At 69.1% G+C, this 26,499-nt stretch overlaps 3 protein-coding genes across 3 annotated transcripts; 1 reads left to right on the top strand and 2 right to left on the bottom strand.

The window, feature by feature from the left end:
- Positions 1-30: 30 nt before the first annotated feature.
- On the bottom strand, positions 31-8,955 carry IQANK1 (IQ motif and ankyrin repeat containing 1). Its single transcript, XM_070392515.1, is given in 13 exon segments — positions 31-401; positions 470-604; positions 678-771; positions 856-964; positions 1,096-1,188; positions 1,388-1,442; positions 1,506-1,660; positions 3,132-3,257; positions 3,328-3,519; positions 3,590-3,754; positions 3,930-4,063; positions 5,590-5,677; positions 8,866-8,955. Coding segments are annotated over 13 exon segments (1,740 nt in total). The 3' UTR covers positions 31-97.
- Positions 6,190-20,569, top strand: FAM83H (family with sequence similarity 83 member H). Its single transcript, XM_070392513.1, is given in 6 exon segments — positions 6,190-6,197; positions 14,698-15,159; positions 15,888-16,052; positions 16,139-16,263; positions 16,442-17,764; positions 17,766-20,569. Coding segments are annotated over 5 exon segments (3,501 nt in total). The 5' UTR covers positions 6,190-6,197; positions 14,698-14,712; the 3' UTR covers positions 19,207-20,569.
- On the bottom strand, positions 19,408-26,499 carry MAPK15 (mitogen-activated protein kinase 15). The gene is given in 16 exon segments (XM_070392514.1): positions 19,408-21,165; positions 21,256-21,372; positions 21,471-21,631; positions 21,720-21,876; positions 21,878-21,907; positions 21,998-22,024; positions 22,026-22,104; positions 22,217-22,354; positions 22,649-22,706; positions 23,255-23,394; positions 23,525-23,688; positions 24,120-24,250; positions 24,912-25,002; positions 25,104-25,133; positions 25,267-25,365; positions 26,383-26,499. Coding segments are annotated over 16 exon segments (1,755 nt in total). The 5' UTR covers positions 26,452-26,499; the 3' UTR covers positions 19,408-20,901.

The following is a 26,499-nucleotide window of genomic DNA, read 5'->3' as shown; positions in this document are numbered from 1 at the left end:
AGGCTGGGCTCCCACTGGCCAGGTGTCTGGACCGAGCACTGCTCCCTCCCGCTCAGGCGCAGGCACAGCGGTGGTCCAGGGCTTTGCTTTATTGGTGCTAAAGGCCTCCGCTGGGCAGTTGGACCTGCACCGGGAGCAGGACCTGCAACTGCTCAGCCGGGGGCCACCGAACCTGGGTGACAAAGAAGAGGCGGAACTGCTCCAGGCGGGACTCCTGGAACTGGGTGGGGCCGTACTCCGGCCCGTCCGTGGGCCTCAGCAGCGACAGGTACCGGTCCTGCTCCAGCAGCCTGCGGCTCAGCAGCTCCTGCGCCAGGCCCTGCTGCACCGCCTCCAGCTGCCGCTGCACCGCCTGGAACAGGTCCACCTCCCGCAGGTCGAACACCAGCGGCTTCCCGTACCTGGGGGGCGGGGCGAGCGGTGAGGTGGGACGGGGCGACCCCGTGTGCCCCAGCTCCCACCGCCTCACCTGAGCGCCCCCAGAAGCGCCAACCGAATCCTCTCGGGCCGCATGTGGTCCGGGTTCACCGTGTCCACGTAGTTGGTGTCCTGGTAGCGCAGGAAAGTGGCCGCCTGGCCTGAGGGGTCGATGACAAGAGGCCACCTGCGGGCGGCCATCCGGTCACTGCTGTTGCCCGAACCCTCAGCTTGGCCCTCGCCCAAGCCGGGCCACTGACCGGCCGTCGGCGCGGATGCGGTCACCCACGTCCTTCATCAGCACGTCGTGCAGCTCGGTGACCTGGCACTTCAGCCCCGGCAACTCCTCCTCCCCTGCGGGGGCAGAAGGGGGGCAACCGGAGCTCCCAGCGGGTGCCCTCCCTGGGCCTGGCCTCTCCAGCCTCCAGCCCCGCCCACCCTCCTGGGTCTGCTCCCGCAGCTCCAGCCTCGCCAGGGCCAGCGTCTCCTCCGCCTTCTGGGCCTCCTGCCGCAGCCGGTCCACCTGAGCTTCCGCGTCCTTGACGGCCTGGGGGGGGGGGGGGGGGGGGGGCCCTCGAGCTCAGCTCCCAAGGCCCCGCCCCGCCCCGCCCCGCCCCTAAACTGGAGGGCGGTGTTTGGGAGGGAGACAAACCCACCCTCCTGGAGGGCGGGTCCCACCTTCAGCGTGAGCTCGGTCTTGCCCGCGCCCCTCCGCTTGCACTTGTCGTGCTCGGTGATCCTGCGGTTGAGCTCGCAGTAGGCCTGATGCAGCTGCGGGAGGGCGGCCGCAGGCTGTCCCGGGGCCTCAGACCGCCAGCCCTGCAGTCCCCCCCAGCTCCTCCTCCAGCCGCTCCTCTCCCCACCTGGCCCCCCAGCCCCACCGCCAGCCCTGCAGTCCCCCCCAGCTCCTCCTCCAGCCGCTCCTCGCCCCACCTGGCCCCCCACCCCCTCCCTCCCAGGTGGCGCTCACCTCCTTGTGGCACTGCTGCTGCTCCTTCGCCAGCTGCTGTACTTTGAGGTTCAGGCTGCGGTGGGGGGGAACAGCCGGGTCTGAGCATCTCCTGGGGGGGTCGCGGCTGGGGGGCCGCCTCCCGCAGGCGCACCGCTTGGTCTCCGCCTCCTGGTGCTGCTGGGCCTCCTGGGCCCGGCGCTGCCGCTCCGCCTCCATGTTCTGGAGCATGGCCTCCGTGAGGCTCAGGTCCCAGGCCTGCAGCACGCTGGCCACGGCGTCCAGCGAGGCCACCTAGTGACGGGTCCGGTCAGGGGCTGGTTCTATGCAGCCTGGGAGAACACGCTGTACTGTTCATTTTATTTTATTTATATATAAAATATATTTTTTAAATTGATTTCAGAGAGGGAGATAGAAACAGCAATGATGAGAGAGAGTCATTGATTGGCTGCCACCTGCAGGGGCCCACCGGGGCTTGAGCCCACAACCCGGGCCTGTGTCCTGACCAGGAATCAAACCTCAACCTCCCGGTTCATAAGTCGACGCTCAACCACTGAGCCACACTGGCCGGGCAGGTTCAAAACAATTTTGGGTCTCTTTTCTCTGACAACCAAGATGTATGACCCTGGAGAACAGATCTGTGGACTCAACACGGTCCCTCCTTTCCCAGAACCTTCTGTCAACAGCAGCAGTGTGTGTATCAATGGAGGGATGGATGTTTGAATTAACTATAAATTATAATTATAGGTTATAGGTTAATTATAGATCAAGGGTGGTTCACGATGGCCGTGAGGGTGAAAGATGTGCTGAGTGCGCGGACTGAGACCTTGTGAACAAGGGGCTGCGGGGTCAGCGGGTGACAGGGAACCACCTGTGTCACTGCTGTCATTTGGGATTGCGATTGCTCTTCGCTGTGGGTATATGTTCCTGTGGCCTCGCAGTCATTTTATTAAACTTTTATTTGGAAACAATGATGGTTTTCCGGGAAGTGGCGGCAATAGTGGGGTTCCCGCGTGCCCTTAGCAAGTCTCCCCCAGGATGGCTCTCACTCACCCCGTAGTGTCCAGGCCAGGATGCGTGTCACACAGACCGAGTGCCCGTTACAAAGTTTCACCGCATCCGTGTGTGTGTGTATGTGTGTGTGTGTGTCACCAGTCGTGTGCAGCCACCACCATCACCATCCAGAGCTCCTTTGGGTCACGTCCCCCGCTCCCCCTTCTCCTCAGAGGGCCGGGCCCTTTGCCCTCCGGGCCTCCTTCCCTTTGGGGAGCCAGAAGCTCTGCTGCTCGCCTCCCCTCCCGAATAGTAAAGAGAGGAGTGGAGGGCCCCAGGGGCGGAAGGGGGCAGCCTGGAAAGGCAACCTGGGGGCGCCCTGGGCCTGGGGTCCCCAGCTGAGCAAAGGCCTGGAGCCCCCTGCAGACCCCTCCAAGCCTGGGGCTCCCCGCTGGGGCGGGAGGCAGAGCACTCGGGTGGGACGTGGCCTGCGCGCAAGTCAGAGTCGCTTAAAGAAATGAAGGACGTGGCCCGGCCGGGGCTCAGCGGCTGAGGGTCGACACAGGGACCCGAGTGGCAGGTTTGGTTGCCGGTCGGGTTGCCGGCTCCATCCCCAGTGTGGGGCGTGCAGGAGGCAGCCGATCAATGATTCTCTCATTGACGTTTCTACCTCTCTCTCCCTCTCCCTTCCTCTCTCTCTAAAAATCAATAAAAATATTTTTTTTAAAAAAAGCGAGGCCACCAATCCTGGCCATGGGGAAGGCGCTCCCACCTGCACCGGGGTGCTCCCGTCGTCCGCGTACACCCGGGGGTCGGCTCCCAGCCTCAGGAGCACCTCCACGGCCTCCAGGTGGCCCCCGAAGGCGGCTCTGTACAGCGGCGTCCGCCCAAAGGCGCCCTGCGGAAGGCCGCCCTGAGCCGCGCGCCCCGGGCCCCGCCGCCCGCCCCAGCCCCGTCCCGGCGCCCACCTTGCAGTTGGGGCTCGCACCCTGCTCCGCCAGCAGCTGGATGGCCCGGGGCTGCCCGCCCACGGCCGCCTCGGACAGCGGCGTGTTCCCGCCCGAGTCTTCGCACTCCAGCAGGGCCACGCGCCGCTGCCGCCGCCGCGCCAGGCCCGCCTCGTCGTGGCCCACGCCCTCGCGCGTCAGCACCTCCTCCACCTGCGCCCAGATCAGCTCGGGTCACCTTCGGACCCCGCCCCGCACGCCCCGCACGCCCCGCCCCGCGCACCTCTCGCAGGACAGCCACGATCTCCCCCAGGTTCCCGTCGAAGGCTGCGTCCAGCAGGCGCTCCTGGCGCCTCCGCTCCTCCTGCCGCCGCCGCTCCGCCTCTGCCTCCGCCTCCCGCCGGCGCCGCACCAGCTCCCGCTCGCGGCGCACCAGGGCCAGGAAGGCCTGCGGGCGGCGGTTGTCACGGCCTGAGGCCACGGCCTTCAGCCCTGTGGTCATGGCGCCCAGCCCCGAGGTCATGGCCCCCAGCCCCGAGGTCATGAGTCGGTACCGGAGCTCGCACCCCTAGGACCCGACCCCCTGCCCCACTCCCACGGCTCCGCCCGGAGCCTGGCCTGACCTCTCTCTGCAGCTTCTCCATCTGCTCCAGGTACTCCCCGTGCTTCTGCTGCCGAAGGGCCAGCTCCTTCCTCGCCAGGTGCCGCCGGAAGGCGCACTGGATGACGGTGGCCGCCTGGTCCTCCCGGGTTGGCCCTGGGTGGGGAACCAGCTGTGGGTCCAGGGCCCCCTCGGAGCTGCGGTCCAGGTGTGAGAGCACAGCCCTGACCCTAACCCTGCCGGCCTCACTGAAGGCACATGTTCTAAATCCACACGCCCAGCCAGAGCAACCTGGCCACAGGCCCCGGCCACCCGCAGAGCCAGCAGGAGGGGAAGACCCCGGTCTGGGCAGGAAGTCCCAGGGGTCCCATCCCAGACAGCGGGGAGCCGCCAGCCCCCTGAGCTCCTAGCCCCGGGAAGACGTTGGTTGGAAACCAAGGAAAAGTGAAAAAATGGCCTCAGGCAGGGACGGACCCCAGGGGACTGCACCCCTAAGGCACTGGGCACCGCCCGCTGCAGCTCTGCCCCTGCTGTGCCCGGCCCAGCCCGGAGCCGGCCAACCTCGGGCATTCGAGCCTCTAGAAAACCAAGTCAGGCGCTGGCGAGGGCTCGGTTGGTTGGAGCGTCGTCCCGAGCACTGAAAGGTCTCCGGTTCGATTCCCAGTCAGGGCACAGACCGGGGTTGTGGGCTGATCCCCGCGGGACACGTACGGGAAGGCGACCAATCAGTGTTCCCCCTCACATCGCCATGCCTCTCTCTCTCTCTCTCTCCCTCTCTCTGAAAAATCAGCACATCCTCAGGTGAGGATTGTAAAAATAAAAGCAAGTCAGGACGTCACAGACCTCCGCGTCCCCCGTCCTCCGGTCAGGGTCCGGCTCCCTCGGGGGCAAAGGTGACGGGTGCCGCGGGGGGTCCGGCCACCGGCCAGAGGGTAACATGTGCTCGAGACCCGAGACCGGCTGCTCCGCAGAGAACAGACGAGAAGCACACGGAGTGGAGGCCAGGCAGAGCCGACGGGTCAGGCGGGGGGCGGGGGGCCGAGGACACACCGTGGCTCACGGGGAGCAGCCTCGGGGGGCCGGACACGGAGGAAGGGGGTGTGCTGGGGTTGGAGCAGGGGAGGAGGGCTCAGGGGGAGACCCAGCTGTGGAGGCTGCGCGGGGAGACAGGGCGGCCGAGCGGGAGAGGCCGGGGGCTCCCGTCCCTGGTGCCCTCCTGAGGTCGGCTCCTGCCACTGGAGGGCGACAGCACCCAGAGCAGACACCAGGACTCCGGTGTTCCGGGTGGAAAGAGGGTGCTGGAGGGTGCAGGGAGGAGGCTCCCCGAGAGGCCGCACCCCTGGGAGGTACAGGAGGGACCGGTGCCACCTGCCCAGCCCAGCCCTCACGGAAGAGCAGGGGCCGGGCAGTGGGAGCAGGGACGACTGGGCTCCCCACTTGCTACTGGGAGGGACTTGCTCGCCCATGAGCCCATTCAAGCATTCACACACATGCACACTCACACGCATGTAAAGCTCACACGCACGCACACATACAGAGACATGTGCTCACACCTCACACATACATGCACACTCTCGCGTGAGCACATGTACATGCTCTCTCGCATGCATGCTCGTGCATGTACACGTGCTCATACACACATGCACACCCACACGGGTGCACACACATGCACACACACATACCACACGACAGCAGGCCGGACAGCCCGCCCTGAGTCCACCCCTTTGCCCACCGGCCAGTCTTCCTCCATAACTGGTGGCTCTCCCCTGGCTTCCGGGGCGGGGCGGGGGGGGGGCGGCGTCAGTGAGGTTGGTGTGTGGACCCATCCCACCCCCTCAACCTCGGGAGGTGTTTACGGGCCTCCTGTGGGCAGCTGTGTCCTGCTTGTTAGGGGCACCCACCGTGCAGCAGCTTTAACGAGCGACCAGGCCGCGTCCGTGCAGCACATACAGGACCCGCGTGCCGCGGGGGTGGCAGCGCCAACAGTGCCCCAGGCAGGACTGTCCTGCCCCTGGCCCTGCAGCCGGGCTCTGGGGAGCCAGGAGTGGCCATGCCTCAGGGGGCGCCCGCTGCCTGCCTCCCCTCAACCCTGCCCCAGTCAGCGCCCCTGCCCCCCACAGCCCCTTCCTCCTTCCTGTGCCCCCTGCGCTCAGGTTTGGTGGCTGCAGTCTCTCCCCCAGTCTCAGGGCAAAGGCCGAGTGGGGTGGGGGTGGGGTGTGGGCAGGGCTGCGCCAGGCAAACCAGTCGGGCCAGTGTGGCAGAGCTGGCTGGGGCGGCCCTGGGCGTGCGGGTGAGTCAGCGGCCCCAGGCTGGGGAAACGCTGGGGTGGGAGCCGTGGGGAGCCCCTCCCGACAGGAAGCACAGGGGACGCAGGAACATAGGTCCGCGTCCCCCCAAACAAAGGCTCCGGGAGCTCCTCAGGGCTCCGTGTCGGCAGCAGGGCAGCCACACCCCCAACCAGGACGGCCGAGCCCCTGCACCCCTGCACCCCAGGTGGGCGGGGCCTCCAGCTGCCCATCTCAGGCCACGGGTGGGGCCTTTCCAGGCCCAGGATCTGCCTCCAGCCACCGGGCAGCCGGCTGAGACCGTCCCGGTCTGGGCAGAGGGTCTGTCCTCCCCCCAGGGCAGGGCGCTGGCAGCTGGGGGGGTGGGGGTGGGGGGCGTGCTCAGCGTGGCCCGGGCCCGCGTCCCCCTGCTGGTCCGGTCGGATGGTCTGTGGCCAGTGAGGGCCTTGGCCTGGCGGATGGTCAGTCGCAGGGATGCAGCGCCTGGCCCGCTGGGCTGGAGTTTGAGTCCCAAGACCAGGGCTGGGATGGGGTGGGGGTGCCCGCCCAGGGCAGGACTCGACTCGCCCGGCACCAGCCGCGGTCTGGCTGCCGAGTCACCTCCTCCGGCTCCTCTCAGCCTCCCTCCCGTCTGGCCAGCGAGGCCCGTGGCCCGTAAAGTCCCGCGCCCTGTGTCAGCGCCTTAGTCAGCCTCCGCGCGGTGAGCCACGGCCGCGAGTCCCTATAAACTCCCGGCGTGGCCCGGCCCCCGAGTCGCCCTTGAGGCCCACAGGCAGAGCCAGGGCCGGGGCTGTGGCACCGTGGGCACCAGCCAAGGGGCAGGGCGGGCACAGGGCAGCCGCCTCAGGGGGCCCACTGTTGTCTCCCGGGCCCCTCTGGGCCCCCAGGATCCGGGCTGCCTGCCGATGAGCCAGGGCCCCTGGGAGCCGACGCCGGATCGGGACCATGTCCGGGAGACGGAGCCGAGCGCGAAAGCCCCGAGCCAGGAGGGCGGGCCGGGCACAGCAGGCTCCGGGGCAGCCGGGCCCTGAGGCCGAGCCCCCGCCCCCCGACGCAGGGGGCCCTCTGGACGAGACAGGGGTGGCCCTTGTGGGGCACGTGACCGGCAGCCAGCCAGCTCCCCCGGGGCATCCCCAGGTGGCCAGGCCAGAGCAGCCACAGGCAGCGGAGAGGCCAGTGCCGGCTGCTGCTCCGGGGTCCGAGCTGGTACCAGTCCCCTCGGCGGACATGGAGGACGGCCGGCCGGGGGGCCACACGCGCAGCCTGGGCGCCGAGCTGCTGAGGCTCCACGAGGTCCAGCTGTGCCTGGCCCAGGAGCAGCAGCTGCTGGCGGACCGCCGACGGCAGGTCCAGCTGCAGATGCAGCTGTGGCAGGAGGAGCAGCTGTGGCGGGAGCAGCTGTGGCAGGAGGAGCAGCTGTGGCTGCAGCAGTTGCAGGAGGAGCAGGCCTGGGTGCGCATGGAGGGGCTGGAGCTGGCCATGGCCCTGGAGCAGCTCCAGAGCGAGGGCCTTGAGGTGCTGCAGACCCAAGGCCAGGTAAGGCCTGGAGGGCACGCGGGTGGCGGAGGCACCGACAGTGGGGGGGGGGGGGGGGGGGTGTTGAGCATGCCAGCGACCCACAGGCACCTGCAGAGGGCTGGGAGGCCGGCCGGCCGCGGGACACCGGCGGACCCGTTTCCACATTTGCAACGTGAGGCTGATGCCCACTGCACAGGGCATGGGAAGGCCCGGCGACAGCATGCCCTCTCAGGCCACGCTGGGCAGGTAGGGGTGCCCAGGCAGGGCGCTTGTTCAGGGAAACTGAGGCAGAGGTGTTCCCGTAGAGGCCGCAGGCACCTGGCCAGGTGCTGTCCAGGGCAGGGTTGGGGGGAGAGGGTGGCAGCCAGGTGGACAGCCAGCAGGTCACCGCCCCCAGCGCAGCTCCCTAGCGCACCTGCCCGCCTGTTTACTGCCTTGTGCATCCCAGGCTTGATCGCGGAAGCAGCCAGCGGCGCCTGAACCAGCATCCTCGTTCCAGGACAGCGGCTGCCTCCGCCACGCTGGGGCTATTTGGGGAACCAGAGTCCAACCCCCGCGTGGCCTGAGGAGCAGGCGCCACCATCCAGCCAGGTCTAGGGCTCCGGGCCCTCTGGGGCCCACTCCCAGCAGAAGGGGTGCCCCTGGGGAGCAGGGCAAGCCCCCTCTTAGCCAGCACAGCCCCCTTGGGCCCGGGCTGGGGGAGCCTGGAGCAGCAGCCTGGAAGGGGTGAGTGTGGTGACAGAGAAGACAGGGGCTCAGAGAAGGCGAGTGACAGCCAGCGGGGGTGGGCACGGCCGAGGGGTCCTTCCTGACCCAGCAGGACTGGGCCCCGGACCAGCTGTCGCCTTGCAGCCTGGACGTGGAGCAGGGGGTCAGAGTGGACCACAGGCTTAGTCTGTCACTTGCCAACGTGGATGCAAACCTTGCTCCGTTCCAGAACTTGTTCCCCAGCTCCCTCCCTCCTCGGAACACGGCCCCCGGGCCCCTGACCCCACCCCAGGCCCTGGAGTGGACGCCTGAGCTCTGAGCCCTCAGTCTACCACCCCACCCCTGACTCAGAGGAGAGGGTCTCCTGGGGGGGGGTTCCCGGGTGGCCACGGAGGGGGTCTCACAAGTGAGGGTCTGCGGGGGGGCCCTGGAGGTTGGGAGGGGCACTCACTCACCAGCAGCGGCTCTGGGCTCGGCCCCCCGGGGGGATGGCCGCTTCCCTGACGCTGCTCTGGGGCCTCCCTTCTTACTGCTCATCCTCCTGAGGGCGGGGAGGGGAGGTCAGGGAGGGGTGTCAGAGTGGCAGGGGCCGTGGGCACACACTGCACACGCCTGGGCCTGGTGGCGTCAGCCGGTGCCCGATGGGGACACAGCACCCGCCGGCTCCCGGCCACCTGCCTGCCTGGTGATTGGCGTGTGAGCCGCAAGTGGGTGGGATGCCTAGCAAGGTCACCTGGCCACAGCTCATCCCCCCGCCCCCCCCCCCCCCTGCACCCCTGGCTCCATCCTCTGGGCCCAGGCCCGGACCACAACCCCCGGGGTGGGGTGTCCCATCCCCATCGCTCTGCTCAAACCACTGGGCTGCCAGCAGGCCAAGCTCTGTCTAAGGCACAGGGGAGCCCAGCCCCCTCCACGCCCCGGGCTGCTGCTATCCTGGCCTGGAAGCCACGCCTCCCTCCCTAGTCTGCTCGGCTGACCCCAAAGTTCCTGTCTTTTTGTGGGACACCCCCCAGCCCAGGTTGGGTCAGGCCCCCCCCCCCGCCCCAGCCAGGTGACCCACGGCAGCGCGGTGGCCTGGGCACTGGTCTGACCCTCGCCCGCGGGCTCCGGTGGGGAGCTGCTGAGTGTTTGGGGACAGGAGGATCCTGGGACAATGGGGACTGGTGGGGGGGGGGGGGGGGAAGGCGACTGAGACCAGCAGGAGGCACAGTGACAGGGAGGGGAGGTGGCAGGGACCTGGGGGGGTCTGAGTGTTTGGGGGGACGCCGGTAGGACTGAGGGGGTCTGAGTGGGGGGACGCTGGTAGGACTGGGGGGTCTGAGTGGGGGGACGCCGGTAGGACTGGGGGGTCTGAGTGTTTGGGGGGACGCCGGTAGGACTGGGGGGTCTGAGTGTTTGGGGGGACGCCGGTAGGACTGGGGGGTCTGAGTGTTTGGGGGGACGCCGGTAGGACTGGGGGGTCTGAGTGTTTGGGGGGACGCCGGTAGGACTGGGGGGTCTGAGTGTTTGGGGGGACGCCGGTAGGACTGGGGGGTCTGAGTGTTTGGGGGGACGCCGGTAGGACTGGGGGGTCTGAGTGTTTGGGGGGACGCTGGTAGGACTGGGGGGTCTGAGTGTTTGGTGGGACGCTGGTAGGACTGAGGTGCCGAGGGGCAGCTAAGGGCGTCTGTGTGTGCATGCAGAGGTGCTGCGGGGTGTGAATGGGGTCCCCTGTCCCGTGTGGTCAGTACTTGCAGGATCCCCGGTGTGTGTCGGGGGGCTCAGTGTTGCGGTGGGGTCTTATCTGTGCGCAGATTCTGTGGGGCGGGCCGTGCAGAGGTCATTGCGTGGGGCCCCCTGTTGGTGTGCGGACTGTGGGGGTGCCTGGCCGATGGGCACGTGCGGGACTTGGTGTGCACGTAGGGCTCCGGCTGTGCAGGTGCCGTGCGCGGAGGGGGTTGGTATGTGCAGGGGGGCCCTGTCCGTGTGTGGCCGCGGGGCCAGGAGTGGGGGCCATTTCTGTGGAGAGGGGTCCCCTGTGTGCGGGGCTCCCCTCTCGCTGCGGCATTCAGGGCCCCGGTTCCTGCAGGATCAGCGTGTGCGGGGAGCGGGGGGCGCGGTGTGCTCCCGGGGCCCGGGCCCAGCCTCGCTCCCGGCTCCGCGCGGCCCCGCAGCCTCACCGGCCTCACCTGCCTCACCTGCCTGAGCCAGACCGGAAGCTCCGCCCCCCGCGTCGGGCCGGACCGTTGCCTAGCGACCGAGCTGGAACGTCCCGGCCGCCTCGACTTCCGGGGCGAGGGTGAGGGGTCAGGTGTGGGCACCGCGCGCCCTCGGTGGCCTGATGGGGGCGCGGGATTCCGGCGGCCGCCGCGCGCGGGGCGCGGGTCCCCGGGGCGCGGGGCCGGGGGGCGCGGCGGGGCCCGGGGGGCCGGGGGGCCGCGGGCGGGCGGCGGCGGGCGGAGGAATGCGGGCGCGCCGCGGGTGGGGCCGCCCCGCCCCCAGGTGCTGCCCGGGCAGGCCGGCGCGGGAGCGGGCGGGGCGGGGGCGGGCGCGTGAATCAGGCCGCGCGGCGGGCGGGCCGCGCCAGGGAGTGGCCGCCGGACCGACCGGACCGCGAGGCCGCTGGGCGGCGGTCGGCTCCTGCTGTCCTCGTCCCGGGACCCCGCGCACCTGGCCAGGTAGGCCCCCTCCCCCGGCGGGAGCGGGCGGGGCGGCGCGCGGGACGGAGGCCGCGGCCCGGCGGGGGGTGGGGCGGGGTCGGTGCGCGGCGCCCCCGGGCGGCCTCCCCGCCGGCACCTGTGCGGGGCTGCGCGCCCCGGGCCGGGCGGGGTGAGCGGGGTGGACGCGAGGCCCGCGCACGATGCGGGCCCGGGAGGAGCCGAGTGGGAAGGGCCGGGCCCAGGTCGACCTGCCCGGGGTCCTGGCCCGCTTCCGCCCCGCGGCCCGGCTAGAGTGGGGGGGGGGGGGGGGCGGGGAGCTGGGCCCGGCGGACTCTTCCCTGGGGCGCCCCGCCCGCCGCCCTGAGCCCGGGCTGGTTCCCACCGGAGCGCGGGGCGGGCGGAAGCCGGTTCTGGCGCCCAGGCCCCGGCGGGTGGGAAATGGGACGCGCCCAGGCCCCGGCGGGTGGCCGCTAACTCCCTGGGGTGCACTGACTTCCTGCGGCGAGCACCCCGAAAACTGCAAACCGACACCACTTTGACTTGCAGTCGGCGAGCCCATCCTCGGGAACCCCTGTCCCGGCCACCTCTGGGCTCCTCCTGCCCCCCAGTCCTTCCCGGGGACCCTCCTCCTGCCCCCCAATCCTTCCCCGGGGACCCTCCTCCTGCCCCCCAATCCTTCCCGGGGACCCTCCTCCTGCCCCCCTCCATACCAGGCCCAGGGTTCCCGCCCCCCCTCCTGCTGCGGGGGGTTGGGGGATGTCACGGTCACCTGACCGGAGTCCACTGATCCCGGGGACCCTGGACACTGCCAGGCCGTGTCAGAGGTCAGAGGTCAGCCCCGAGCTGATTCTTGCTGAGTCATGGGCCAAGTGGGAAAGAACCCCTCCCTCCCGGAGGGCGGGCATCGGGAGGCAGGTGTGTGGGGAGCCACGCGGTTGGGGTTCATTTCCGGCTGGGGAATGGCTCCCTTCCGTTCCCAGTTCAGGGGTGTGTGGACCCCAGAAAGGAAACCAGCAAAGGAGCAGGTCCCTGAGGTCGGGGTCCTGCTGAGGCCGAGCAGGGCCGCCTCCCCCGCAGTCCTACCTGATGGAAGGTTCTTGACCCCCATGCGACCCCCAACCCCACTGCACACGCCTGGGCAGTCTGTGCTGTGTCCCCTCCCAGTGAAGCCAGAGGGTCAGTCCCTCTCCTAGTGTCACCCCAACAGGGACCGTGCCACCAAGCCCTGCAGGGTCAGGCTGACCCTGTGTACCAGCCACATACTACAGTGCCCCCCACACTGTGGTCAGATAGTGAGAGACCCCCCACACTGTGGTCAGATAGTGGGAGACCCCCCCACACTGTGGTCAGATAGTGACCCCCCCACACTGTGGTCAGATAGTGGGAGGCCCCCCCACACTGTGGTCAGATAGTGGGAGACCCCCCCACACTGTGGTCAGATAGTGGGAGACCCCCCCACACTGTGGTCAGATAGTGGGAGACCCCCCCACACTGTGGTCAGATAGTGGGAGGCCCCCCCACACTGTGGTCAGATAGTGAGGCCCCCACACACTGTGGTCAGATAGTGGGAGACCCCCCCACACTGTGGTCAGATAGTGGGAGGCCCCCCCACACTGTGGTCAGATAGTGGGAGGCCCCCCCACACTGTGGTCAGATAGTGGGAGGCCCCCCCACACTGTGGTCAGATAGTGGGAGGCCCCCCCACACTGTGGTCAGATAGTGAGGCCCCCCCCACACTGTGGTCAGATAGTGAGGCCCCCTCACACTGTGGTCAGATAGTGAGGCCCCCCCCACACTGTGGTCAGATAGTGGGAGGCCCCCCCACACTGTGGTCAGATAGTGAGGCCCCCCCACACTGTGGTCAGATAGTGGGAGGCCCCCCCACACTGTGGTCAGATAGTGGGAGGCCCCCCACACTGTGGTCAGATAGTGAGGCCCCCCCCCACACTGTGGTCAGATAGTGAGGCCCCCTCACACTGTGGTCAGATAGTGAGGCCCCCCCCACACTGTGGTCAGATAGTGGGAGACCCCCCCACACTGTGGTCAGATAGTGAGGCCCCCCCCACACTGTGGTCAGATAGTGAGACCCCCCTGCTGCGGTGGGACAGGGGGCCCTGGCACAGTAGGACCCCTGTGGCCTCCTCAGTCTGGTTCTGGTGCCGTGAGGGCGGCATGGCCACCGCTGTCCAGCGGGGCTGTCAGAGGGCCAGGCAGCAGCTCTGCCGATGCCTGAAGGACACACGGGCTCCCTCACCTCCCGCCCCAGGGGAAGTGGACCGAGAGGCTCCCAGGTCATTGTACACAAGAGCCCTGACCCCACATTGTCAGGCAAGTGTCTCCTGCTGACCCCTGACCCTGCCGTCCACCTCACCCAGCTGCGTGTGGGGAGGGCGCGCTGCGGGCGACTAGCAGAACCGCTACCCCGGCCACCACAACGTCCACGGCTGGAGCTGGGCAGGGGCAGCAGGCATGGCGGGGAGGAGCGGGGGGCGCGGGGGCGGGGACTGGGCGGGCGGACAGGTCTCCACGTGGCGGAGCTCAGGCGGGGACGCCTGGCCGGGCAGGGCCGTGGAGGCGGTGAGGTTGGGGCGAGCGGTGTGGTTGGAGGCTCATTCGAAGCCCAGGACAGACAGCCTGACGGTCACAGCACAGGGCTCCGACCCATCCGGAAGGAAGCCGGGAGCAGGGTGGTGACAGACGGGCTGGGCCGGCCGGGACTCAGCTCATGGGCTGAGGAGGCTGCAGATCTGTGAAGTAGGGCTGTGGGCTGGGGTGTAGCCTGACCCACCCTGGCTGGACAAATGGGACAGCTCTGTGCTGAGCTCAGCTGGGCCCCGTGTGCTCTCTGGCCAACCCTGGCAGCTGCACACGAGGGCGGAGGGAGGGGCGTGGCCTGGGGTGTGGGCCACTCGGCTTGTCTCCTCTGCACGGGAGCAGGGACCCGCAAAACAGCGTTGTCATAGAATCAGGAGAGAAACATGCCCATCATCATAAACCCGACTGCATTGTGTTCACTTCATACCGACAGGCATAGCGCATAGCGCGTTACTGTTACGGTGGAGGGAGCACCAGGCAGGAGTGTGGGGCCACGAGGCTGTGAAGTGACCCTGAGGGGGGCGGGCGGGGGCGGGGGTTGTGCAGCCAGAGTCCCGCCTGGAGTCTGGGCCCCGGGCTCTCCCTGGGTCCTGGTCCTGGTCCTGGGGGAGCAGGGCCCAGGCTGCTGGCTCCTCTGCCGTCCCCCAGCTGGGGCACATCCTAGACCAGTGGTGAACCTTTTGAGCTCGGCGTGTCAGCATTTTGAAAAACCCTAACTTAACTCTGGTGCCGTGTCACATACAGAAATTTTTTGATATTTGCAACCATAGCAAAACAAAGACTTATATTCTTGATATTTATTTTCTATATTTAAATGCCATTTAACAAAGAAAAAACCAAAAAAATGAGTTCGCGTGTCACTTCTGACACGCGTGTCATAGGTTCGCCATCACTGTCCTAGGGTCTGGGGTGCCAGGAAGGCCTCCAGGCCTGGGCGAACACCAAGCCCAGCCCAGGTCCCTGCCAGCCCTTAGACACTGCGGGGCGGTGGGGGGCAGTGGCCCGGTGCCCCAGCCCTGGTAACGTCTTCCTGCCCCTCCCCCAGGCCCCCGGCCTCAACATGGCCCGTCGTTCCCAGAGCTCCTCCCAGGGAGACAACCCCCTGGCACCAGGGTACCTGCCACCTCACTACAAAGAGTACTACCGCCTGGCAGTGGACGCGCTGGCGGAGGGCGGGCCCGAGGCCTACAGCCACTTCCTGGCGTCCGAGGGGGCCCCCGCCTTCCTGTGTCCTGAGGAACTGGACCACGTGAGCCGCCACCTGCGGCCCCCACAGTATGTTTCCCCGGAGCCCCCCGAAGGCAGCCCTCCCAACGTGGACATGGACGGCTCCTCGGGCACCTACTGGCCCATGAACTCAGACCAGGCGGTGCCTGAGCTGGACCTGGGCTGGCCACTGACCTTCGGCTTCCAGGGTACGGAGGTCACCACACTGGTGCAGCCACCGCCCCCCGACAGCCCCAGCATCAAGGATGAGGCTCGGAGGATGATCCGCTCTGCCCAGCAGGTGCGCTGGCAGGGGCAGTGGGAGGGGGCAGGACGGCCTGAGCTGGACCTGAAGCATGCGGAGTGTGAGGGACAGGAGCATGCAGCTCCGGAGGGTCGGGGGGCGGGCAGCTGCAGCGAGGGTGCCCTGGCCACCCCTAGGGTCACCCGGGGCTGGCTTGCCCCAGGCCGCAGGCTGCCTCTCTGCCTCGGTTTGCTTGTCCGTGGTGATGGCCAGCGCTCAGGAGCTCACGGATGTTGAGTCCTCTCCGGACCTGACTTACTGTCATACAATGGTCTCTACCCTGCCCATGACCCAGCTGAGGGCTCCTACCCTCACCAGGCAGTTGGTCCACAGCAAAGGGACCTGTTACACCACGGAGACAGGCAGCAGATCAGATGCTAAAGACCATCCTCTGCCCGAGGCCTAAGGGTCAGGGGAGTCCAGACGTCTTGGGGCGGGTGGGACTACGAGGGTTTCACTCACCTGCTCTGCCCCGGAGGGAGCAGCCACCCCCAGCAGATGCAGGCCCTGTGCCTGCCTAGGCTCCATCACCGGCCACCCACCTGACCAGCAGCCCTACGCCCCTCTGACAGCCCTCCTGACCCCATTCCCCGACGGGACCCCTCGCCCCTGGGATGGCCAGTGGCGGTTTTTCAGTTTGTGGGTGATTCAGAGCCCCTGGGCTTGGTTGGAGAACGGTGGGGACAGCAGAGGGTTCTGCCCTTGGTCCTTGGCCCGCCCCGCAGGTGGTGGCCGTGGTGATGGACATGTTCACCGACGTGGACCTCCTCAGCGAAGTGCTGGAGGCCGCCGCGCGCCGCGTCCCCGTCTACATTCTCCTGGACGAGATGAACGCGCAGCACTTTCTGGACACGGCGGACAAGTGCCGCGTCAACCTGCACAACGTGGACGTGAGTGACGCGGGGGGCGGGGGGTGGGGGGGCGCCAGGAAGGCGGGAAGGGCCCCCCGCCGAGACCTGACGCCTCTCCTCCCCAGTTCCTGCGGGTGCGCACTGTGGCCGGCCCCGCCTACTACTGCCGCACGGGCAAGTCCTTCAAGGGCCACGTGAAGGAGAAGTTCCTCCTGGTGGACTGCGCCGTGGTGATGAGCGGGAGCTACAGGTGCGCAGCCCCGGCCCCTCCCCACCGGGGCTCCTCCCGTAGCCGTCACAGCCCGGCTGCCCCATCTCTGCAGACTTGACACCCCAGGCACCGGCCGCTGAGCCCCGCCCCTCCCGCTGAGCCCCGCCCCTCCCGCTGACTCGGCCCCGCCCCTGACTCTGGCCCCGCCCACCCGCAGCTTCATGTGGTCCTTCGAGAAGATCCACCGCAGCCTGGCGCACGTGTTCCAGGGGGAGCTGGTGTCCAGTTTCGACGAGGAGTTCCGCATCCTCTTCGCACAGTCTGAGCCACTGGTGCCCTCGGCCGGGGCGCTGGCCCGCATGGACGCTTACGCCCTGGCTCCGTACTCCGGGGCCGGGCCCCTGATGGCCAGTCAGATGCCCGGGGCGCCAACTCCTTTCTCCTTCCCCAAACGAGCGCACCTCCTGTTCCCACCGGCCCGGGAAGAGGGCCTCGGCTTCCCCTCCTTCCTCGACCCTGACCGCCACTTCCTGTCGGCCTTCCGCCGGGAGGAGCCACAGCGGATGCCCGGGGGCGCCCTGGAGCCGCACACCGGGCTGCGGCTACAGTCGCGACGGTGGGACACGGAGGCCGGACCCGGGGCCGAGCTCGCAGGCCCGCGGGGCTTCTTCCAGGCCCGACACCTGGAGATGGACTCCTTCAAGCGGCACAGCTACGCGGCCGCCGACGGAGGGGGCGCCGTGGAGAACTTCGCAGCCGCGCGGCAGGTGTCCCGACAGTTCCTCGCCCACGGGGACGACTTCCGCTTCCAGACCAGCCACTTCCACCGCGACCAGCTCTACCAGCAGCATTACCAGTGGGACCCGCAGTTCGGCTCGGGGCGCCCACAGGGCCTGTTCGAGAAGCTGCGCGCGGGCCGCCCCGGCTTCGCAGACCCCGAGGACTTCGCGCTGGGCGCTGGGCCTCGTTTCCCGGAGCTGGGCCTGGACACCCACCAGCGGCTGGACTATGTGCCGTCCAGTGAGTCACGCGAGGTCCGCCATGGCTCAGACCCGGCCTTCGGGCCCCGGGGCCTGGAACCCAGTGGGGCGCCGCGCCCCAACCTGGGCCTGCGTTTTCCCTGCCAGGCAGCGGGGAGGCTGGGCCAGGAGGCGGGACTGGAGGCAGAGCCTGAGCGCAGGGTTGGGCCGGAGGGGCGGGCGGGGCTGAGGCACTGGCGCCTGGCCTCCTACCTGAGCGGCCGCCACGGGGAGGACGCGGGTGAAGAGGGCCTGCCGGGCCCCATGGAGTCCGAGGCCTACGATGACGATGTGCTGGTTTCCGGGGGCCGGGCGACCGCTGGGGACCTGCTGCCCTCGTCCTTCCGCGGGCCCTCGATCTTCCCGGCCAAGGGCTCCGGCAGCGGGAGCGGCGAGGGCCCGGAGGAGACGGGCCTGGCCACGCAGGACTCGTTCCGCTCTCGCCTGAACCCGCTGATCCAGCGCAGCTCTCGGCTTCGCTCCTCGCTCATCTTCGCGTCGCAGGCGGAGGGCGCAGGCGGGGGCCGCCACCGAAAAGGTGCAGCTGCTGCACAAGGAGCAGACGGTGCACGAGGCGCTGGGCCCCGGGGGCGAGGCCGTCCGCTCCGCCGCCTCCACCAAGGTGGCCGAGCTCCTGGAGAAGTACAAGGGTCCAGCGCGCGACGCCAGCGGCGCCCCGGCCACCGCAGTCACCGCCTCCAGCCACAGCAAAGCTGTCAAGTCCCAGGCATGGCGGGAGGAGGCGGCAGCGTCGGGGAACGCGGGGGCCGAGCGGCGCAGCCTGGAGAGCTGCCTGCTCGACCTCCGCGACTCCTTCACGCAGCGGCTGCACCAGGAGGCCGAGCGGCAGCCCGGTGCCGCCACGCTCACCGCCGCCCAGTTGCTCGACACGCTGGGCCGGAGCGGCCCTGGCCCCGACCGGCTGCCCTCCCGCTTCCTCCTGAACCAGGGCCTCTCCTCTTCCCTGCAAGGGCAGGACAGCTCCCCGGTGGACACGCCCCAATCGGAGCCAAAAGGGAACCCCACCTCAGCCTACCCCGAGCGGAAGGGGAGTCCCACTCCTGGGTTTCCCCCGCGCAGAGGCAGCCCGACCGCAGGATTCGCTGAGCGCCAGGGGAGCCCCACCTCCCCCTACCCTGAGCGCAGGGGCAGCCCAGTGCCCCCCGTGCCCGAGCGCAGGGGCAGCCCAGTGCCCCCCGTGCCCGAGCGCAGGGGCAGCCTCACCCTTACCTTCTCGGGAGAGGCTCCGAAGGCCGGGCCCGCCGAGGAGACGCCCACTGGCCCCATGGAGGTGCTGCGCAAGGGCTCCTTGCGCCTCCGGCAGCTGCTGAGCCCCAAGAGCGAGCGGCGCGCAGAGGATGAGGGCGGCTTCCCGGCGCCGCAGGAGAACGGGCAGCCCGAGAGCCCCCGGCGGCCAGAGAGCCCCCGACGGCCCTCGCTGAGCCGGGGAGACAGCGCAGAGGCTGCCGCCGGGGAGGAGCGGGGCCCACGGGCGCGCACGGCCTCGGCCACCGCCAACGCCCTGTACAGCAGCAACCTGCGGGACGACACCAAAGCCATCCTGGAGCAGATCAGCGCCCACGGTCAGAAGCACCGCGGGGCCCCCGCCCCCGCCCCGGCCCACAGCAGCCCGGAGCTGGGCCGCCCGCCGGCTGCCAGTGGCCTGGCTCCTGACATGTCCGACAAGGACAAGTGTTCGGCGATCTTCCGCTCAGACAGCCTGGGGGCCCAGGGCCGGCTGAGCCGCACGCTGCCCGCCAGCGCCGAGGAGCGTGACCGGCTGCTGCGCCGCATGGAGAGCATGCGCAAGGAGAAGCGCGTGTACAGCCGCTTCGAGGTTTTCTGCAAGAAGGAGGAGGCCGGCGGAGGCGCAGGGGAGAGCCCGGCCGAGGAGGACGCCCGGGACAGCAAGGTGGGCAAGTTCATGCCCAAGATCCTGAGTACGTTCAAAAGCAAGAAGTGAGTGTCCCGCCTGCAGCCCCGGCCGGGGTCTCCGCATCCCTGCTGCTGGCCCGCAGGGCACTCGGTCCTGGGCGCAGAAGCTAGGAACCCGGAGGAGCACAGCCAGAGCTCGGCCCCCTTGGGGCTCACCCCGTGCCTGCCCTGGCCTCTCCCTTTGGGGACTACAGCCCTTGCTGCCCCCTGCCTTATCCCCCGACTCCCATCTCTGCTCAGCACCTCCATCTCCAGGCCCCGCCTCCCCCTCCTTAGGCATCTGCCTCCACCATCTCTCTGGGCTTCAGGTCCCCTCTGGGCCTTCATGCTCCTCAGGGACCCATCCCTTTGTGCCTTATCCCCAGTTTTCTGGGGACCTCACGTCTCAGGGCTTCTGTGTCTCAGGGTTCCCCTCTGCCCACCCTCCTGGCTACGCCGCCTCTTCACTCCGCTGCCTCTCTGCCGTCTCCTGGCTGCCTCTTCCTCTCTCTGGGCCTCCCACCTCCATCTCCATCTGTGGTCGCTGAAGGCTCATTTCCTGCCAGTCCATCTGCTTTCTGCCGGCTTGCTTGGCCGCCCCTCCTCTCCCTGCAGGGAGGCAGGGCAGGGGGGTGGGGGAGCAGAGGGATCCTGGAAGGGCTGCCCTGCCCCCAGACCTGAGCAGACCTGGCCACCCCTCCAGCAAGGTCCTGGGCCAGGATGACAGCACCAAGCCTCAGTGATGGACGGTGTGGGCCCCAGCCTGGCGAAGGGTCCCCGTATGCCCTGACGGCCACAGCCAGCCAGACAGGGGCTGGGTGCGGAGCGCCTGACCTGTCCAGGTGAGGGCAGAGGACGGCCGAGCGGCGCCCGAGCCCCAACCCATTGGTCCCCTGCATCCTCTCCTCTTGGTCACCAACGTGCCAAGTCTGCCCGCCGTGCTGCTTACCCGTCCTGTGCCCTCACCAGCAGTGACTTTGGGTTTAAAATGACACCTTTCGACACCAAGTGCTTGGAAAGTCTCCCGCCACAGGTGCTGCACTTGTGAAGTGCGTGCTTCTGCCATTTCTTCTCAAATAGCTTTTGGTTTTTTAAGTGTAAGAATCCCAATCGCCCAGATGGAAAAGGGTTTAAGAAACGGCACCACCCGAAGGCAACCACCCAGGTGGGCTGACGGCGAGGACTGGTCCTTGGGTGAAAGGTCACGTGGAGCTGGATGAGCTGGAGTTTGCCGACAAACGTTTCCGTGTGGCCTGGTGCTTAGGGAGGGCCCACGGGGGACCCTTCTGGCCACCAGAGGCCAGTGGCTGGGGCCGTCAAAGCCTCCTGTCTGCACCCCATGTCTTGCTGAGTGGCACAGCTCCTCACTGTGATTCTTAATATTTTGATGGTAATAAAACACCAGCACAGAATATTCTAGCACGTTCCCAAATGTATACAACCACCTCACTACATAGTGCACCCTTAGCCTATGCTCCCCACAGGTGCCCTGAGCCTTGAGGGAGAGGCTGGGTGCTGGGGAGATGGGGGTCTGAGAGGGGATGGGCTCCAGGAAAGGGGTGCGAGGACTTGGGGGTCCCCTGAGGAGAAAGGACTGGCCACAGGCTGGGGACAGGCAGGACTTTATTGGAGGTGATGGGGCTGGAGGGGGCGCTTCTGGACAAACCTCCTGGGACTCCTATGGGGCCAGCAAAGGGGGGGGCGGGACTCGGGGGGGGGCAAATCCCCGAACAGTAGGCGGGGCCTAGGGAGGGGCAGGGACAAATCCTGGGACGGAGGGAGGGGCGCGGGGTGGGGGCGCTGGAGGGGAGCGAGGATCACACGCCGTGGCCTTGTGGCCGTGTCCTGGGAGCAGGGGCAGGCGGCCCAGCGCCGAGTGGCAGACGGTGCCGTACGCCTGGGAGTAGCCCCCGAGCGCAGCCCGCGCGGCTCCCTGGACCCCCTGCGAGGCCGAGGCGCTGAACATCCTCCGGCCCGGCCGGGCCTCCCCGGGACGCCCCTGAGGGACCTGCGCGAAGTCGGGGGTCCTGGTGAGAGGGAGGGGAGGGGCGAGAAGAGGGGGACACGGAGGGAGGAGGGCCGAGGGGGACGGGCTCACCCGTCGCGCGCTGGCCCCGGGGCCAGGGTCCCGGTTGTTCCGGATCAGAGCCTGGACGGCCACCTGCGCGGCGGCCTGCGAGGCCAGCGAGGGCGCTGCCTGGGCGCGGGGCTTCGCCTGGGAGGCACGCGTCAGGGGGGTCACCACCGGCCGGCGCTGTGCGCCCCAGGGAGGCACCACGGAGGGCCCTCCCGTGCCCACCCTACACCACCTACCCACGAGGGGGGCTCCGCCGTCGCCCCGGGGGGCCTTTCCCCGCTCCCCCGGCCTCTCGGGGGTGGAGGCTGGAGCGAGGGCGCCGGCTGGAGAGGGGGCGCTGGCTGGAGCGGGGGCGCCGAGTTCTGCCTGGGGACGCTCTTGGCTCCGCCGGGGGCGTCTGTGGGTCGGATGTCAGCCCGGGGTGAGGAGTCTGGGCGCGGCAAGGGGGGGTCCCACACCTGGGGTCCGCCGCTCACATCACGCACCGTGCGCGGGGCTGTTCTTCGGCCTGTGCCCGCGGTCCTGCGCGGGCGGCGGGGGCGCGGCTCCGGGTTGGAGCGCGCGCGCCTGGGGCCGGGAGGCGCTGAGCTCCGCCCCCGGGGCCTGCCCCTGGGCGTCCCCCTGGCCCTTCTCTCTGGGGGGGGCGGCTGCAGCCCCTGCGCTCCAGGATCATCTGCGGGAGGGAGGCGCTCAGAGGGGCGCGGGCGGCGCCGGGCCGGCCCGGGCGGTGGGGGCGGGTGGGTGGGGGCCGCGCCCGGAGCACCTGGTAGAGGCGGCTGCGGTACTCGGGGGGCCGTGAGCTGGACTCCTTCGTGCACCGGGAGCCGCACCTCCGCCTCCAGCGCCCACTCGCGGGCCGGGCAGTGGAACCTGCGGGAGCCCACGAGGCGAGTACGGGAGGGGACGAGGCCCGGGCTGCGGCCCACGAGCCTCCCCGACAGCCTGGGGGGCAGCGGGGCTGGCGGGCGGCAGGCCCCCCTACCTCTGCACGTAGGGGTGCTGCAGGGCCTGGGCCGCGCTCATCCGCTTGTTGGGGGCGAACACCAGGAGTCGCTGCAGGAGGTCCAGGGCCTCGGGGGGCGTGTCCGGGGGCAGGAGGGCGTCCAGCGCCTGCACGGGCCTGCGGGGGCCACGAGTCCCGTCCTGTCCGGTCCGGGTCCCCCACAGCCGCACCTGCGGCCCAGGCTCCACCCTTTGCCGGACCCCACTGGACTGTCTCTGGACCCCCTCGACCCATTCAGGACTCAGGCAGCCTTGGGGGGGGGGGGGCGGTCACCAGGTCCGGGCCTTACTTCCGGTCCCCTCCTGTCCACCCTGGAGCCCTCTTTAGCGTGACCAGCGGGGCGGGCTGGGGTCTGGCCGGCTCAGCAGGGACACGGGAAGCTGCGGGAGTCCAGGCCCAGCCCTGACTCACCCGGCCGCCAGGTGCTGCAGGATTGAGGCTCCGTAGCCTGAGCCGAGAGCCAGGAGGTCTGGGGGGACGAGGGGCAGCAGGTGTGAGGTAAGGAGGGCGGGGGGGGGGGGGGCGTCTGGGTCCAGCCATCCCTCTGGCCCCTCGAGTGACCCCTCTCTGGGTTTGGGCTGCCTGGCAGCGCTCCCACCTGGAACATCTGGATGTGCAAACCTTCCACGGGCGGCCACGCGCACACGCCTCCGTCTACGGAGAGCCCTTGCCCTCTCCACGCAGGAGAGTGAAGACTTGGGAGAGAATGGGGTCCCCCCCACCCGGCCCCCCCTCCCTCCGAAAAGAGGAAGGACCCCGCCCACACCCAGCCACGCCCACCGCTGCCTCCTTCCAGCTCCTCCCCCTGCCCACTCAGAGGGCTGGACCTTCGTGAACCCTGTGGCCAGGCCCTGCCTGCTTTGCAGGCAGCACAGCTACTCCCTGACACCCCCATCGGCTCCCCCCTTTTCCCGTCTTCCCGAGGTTTCCGGACCCCTGGCATCCTGCCCCCCAGTCCTGGCCTGTCCGCCGCCTCCCCAGGGCCTCGTGCCCTCGCCCGGTGGCCCCTGCACGCACCCTCCTGGGCCGGCGGCGGGACGGTCTGCAGGATCAGCTCCAGCTGGTGGAGGGTGGACGTGCCGGGGAACAGCGGCTTCCCCCGGAGCATCTCTCCCAGGATGCAGCCCAGGCTCCACATGTCCACCCCCGGCGTGTACCTGGGCAGAGGGGCGCCGGCGAGGCCATTCAAGGGGCGGGGCCGGTGCTGGGAAGGGGCGGGTGAGGACACCTGCGGGGGGGGGGGGGGGGGCTGCCTGGGGAGGTGGCGACGGGAAGGAGGGGCGTTACCAGCTGGAGGACAGCAGCACCTCTGGAGCCCGGTACCAGCGCGTGGCCACGTACTCCGTCAGGGCCTGGCCCTCGGGGCCCTCGGGGAGGCCGCCCAGGGAACGGGCGAGGCCAAAGTCGCAGACCTTCACCAGGCAGTTGGCGTCCAGGAGGACGTTGGAGGGCTGGGGAAGGAGGCGGCTCAGGGCAGTGGGCCCCCGCGGTAGGCGGGGGCGGTGGACGGGGGGCGGGGGCAGTGGACGGGGGCGGGGGGCGGTGGACAGGGGTGCAGTAGGCCTGGCGCGGTGGGCGGGGGTGGGAGGGCTGGGGGGCGGGGGATGCAGGGGCGAGGGGAGGGGGGCAGTGGGCCCGGCGCGCTGGGCAGGGGCGGGGGATAGGGTGGGTGCGGTGGACAGGGGAGGGGCTGTGGACGGAGGTGGGGGGGGCGGTGGACAGGGGTGCAGTGGGCCCGGCGCGGTGGGCGGGGGTGGGAGGGCTGGGGGGCGGGGGATGCAGGGGCGGGGGGACGGGGACAGTGGGCCCGGCGCGGTGGGCAGGGGCGGGGAACGGGGTGGGTGCGGTGGACAGGGGTGCAGTGGGCCCGGCGGGGTGGCACCTTCTGGTCTCGGTGGATGACGCGGCCCGAGTGGATGAACTTGGCGGCCCGCAGCAGCTGGTAGAAGATGTAGCGCTTGTGCACGTCCTTCAGCAGCGAGCCCTTGCAGATGACGGCGTTCAGGTCCGTGTCTGGGGGCACCGAGGCGGCAGTGGGGTCTTGGTTAGCCCAGGGGTCCTGGGGAGAGCAGCTCGGTCCGTCCCTCTTGGAACCTCTCAGGGCACCTGCTGGCCGCCGCCCGCCGAGCCCAGGTCCCCCGCCACCCGCAGGGCCACGCCCTGGGCGGGTCCACCTCCCAGTGGGCCTGCAGGCAGCGGGGACCTGCTCACTGTTGGGACAGCAGGAAGTTTGTGGAATTGTTTTAATTATTTTGTGCCTTTGTTTTATTTTGATTTTCTGGTTAATCCTCACCTGAGGGAATTGTCCCTTTGGCTTTAGAGAGAGTGGAGGGCGGGGGGAGGCACGGCCCTGGGGCGGGGTGGAGCCTGCAACAGACCCTTCCGCCCACAGGCCAACCCTCTTTCCACGGAGTCCAACCAGCTCGGGCTGTGCCTTTGTTTTATAAAATGAGTAGGAAAAGGAGCTGCGAACAGTGGACACAGCAGGGGCCTCTGGGGGCACTGCCATCAGCCAAGTCCTTGGGCACAAGGGCACTGCCCAAGGGGCGGTGCCGGCCACGGCAGGGACCTGAGCAGTCGAGGGGCGTTCGGAGGGAGCCAGACCACTGGGGGGGGGGGGGGGGGGGTCTCCAGCGAGGGCGGAGGAGGCTGCGGGCTGACAGGCCTGACTCACCCATAAACTCAAACACCAGGTATATGTCCCTGTCGTTCTCCGCCCGGATCACATCCAGGAGCCTGATGATGTTTGGATGGTCCCCAAATTCCTGGGGAGAGAGCCAGCAGCTGTGTTCTGGGTGGAGGGGCCCGGCTCCCCACTTTTGGGGAGACTGCGCCCGGGGAAGGGGCCGATGCCTCGGCCACGCACCTGGAGCAGCATGATTTCCCGGAACGTTCTCTGGAAGGAGGCAGAAACACAGGTGTGTGCCAGGCAGCAGGGCCCACACCCACCTGACCCTGGGGACCGCTCCTCCGAGCAGGCCCAAGGCAGGGGGCCGGCCCTGCCCTCGCCCTTTGCCACGCTCTGTTACCTGGGCATCCGTCTTATCCCTAAAGGCATCAAAGATTTTCTTGATGGCCACGACCTCGCCAGTCCTCCGATCCACCGCCTTCCACACAATTCCATAGGCCTGGGGAGGAGGGAGGTCAGCCCCCTGTCCCCACCCAACCCCCTCCTTCCTGCTCTGGCTGCTGGGAGGGGTAGGAGTACAATGAGGGCCGAGGCTCTGGGCGAGGCACCGGCCACTGCAGGCTGTTCAGGACCCCAGCATCTTTGGGGGGAGGGGGTGACAGGCAGCAAGGGGAGATGGAGGCCAGGGAGGGTTGGGGTCTGGGGCAGCACCCTTCTCCAGGCACCTTAACCTCTCTCTCACATGCTCCAGCCAGCCATTCCTTCAGAATTCATCAGAATCCAACCATTGCTGCCATGTCTGCTGCCCCCACCGCAGCCTGAGCCTCCCGCAGTCTCGCCTGGCTAGTGGAGGTTAACACCTTCACTCACCTCCCTTGCCCGCCCCCCCCCCCCCCCATCCTCAACAGCGGCAGGTGAGCCTGGTAACCTGGCACCAAGGGCTGCGACCACTCCCGGTGTCACTGAAAGCCGAAGCCCAAGTCCCAGAGCTCCCGTGACCCGCCCGCCCCGTCCCCGTCACATATCCAGTCTCCGGTCTCAACAACTCTGGTTCCCCCCGAAGTCACGCCTTGGCCCTTGCTGTGTGCACTGCCCCCCTCCCCCATGAACACACGCGCTCGCACAGCTTCACATACACACTCCTGCACAATCCCACGTGCTCACTCACGACCACAAACACGCGTTGGCTCACACACGCTCTGGTTCCCGATGCACGTCCGCCGCGTTTGTCCTCTCAGCGCCCGCCCCCCTCAGAGCCCGGGGCAAGGGGGCCCCGCTCCCAGGGAGCAGTGCGGGCGCCGGGAGCCGGAGCTGGGGAGCAGGAGGGCCGGGGGCGGCGGGCAGGTGCTGCTCCGGGACCCAGAGCCGTGCCCCTGGGAGGAGGCGATGCCGGGGGCCTGTTACCGGAAACCGAGGCCACCCCTCCAGCAGATGGCGGCGGCCCGATGCCAGCCCCGGTCCCCACGGAGCCGGGGAGACAGACCCGGCCTGGCCTTGCGGGCGCGGCGCGGCTCACCCCCTTCCCGAGCCGCCGCTTCAGCAGGTATCGCTGGGCTACGTGCGCGTCCACCTCGGCCGTGTACATGCCGGCGGCGGCCCGGGCTGCACAAACCGGCGGCGCTGGAGCTGTTGA

Source organism: Myotis yumanensis, unplaced genomic scaffold, assembly GCF_028538775.1.
Source record: "Myotis yumanensis isolate MYYU_CA2020_CCGP unplaced genomic scaffold, mMyoYum1.0.hap1 SCAF_15, whole genome shotgun sequence".
NCBI lineage: Eukaryota > Metazoa > Chordata > Mammalia > Chiroptera > Vespertilionidae > Myotis > Myotis yumanensis.
Note: the sequence above shows the minus strand (reverse complement) of the source record. Positions and strands in the feature narration are given on the sequence as shown.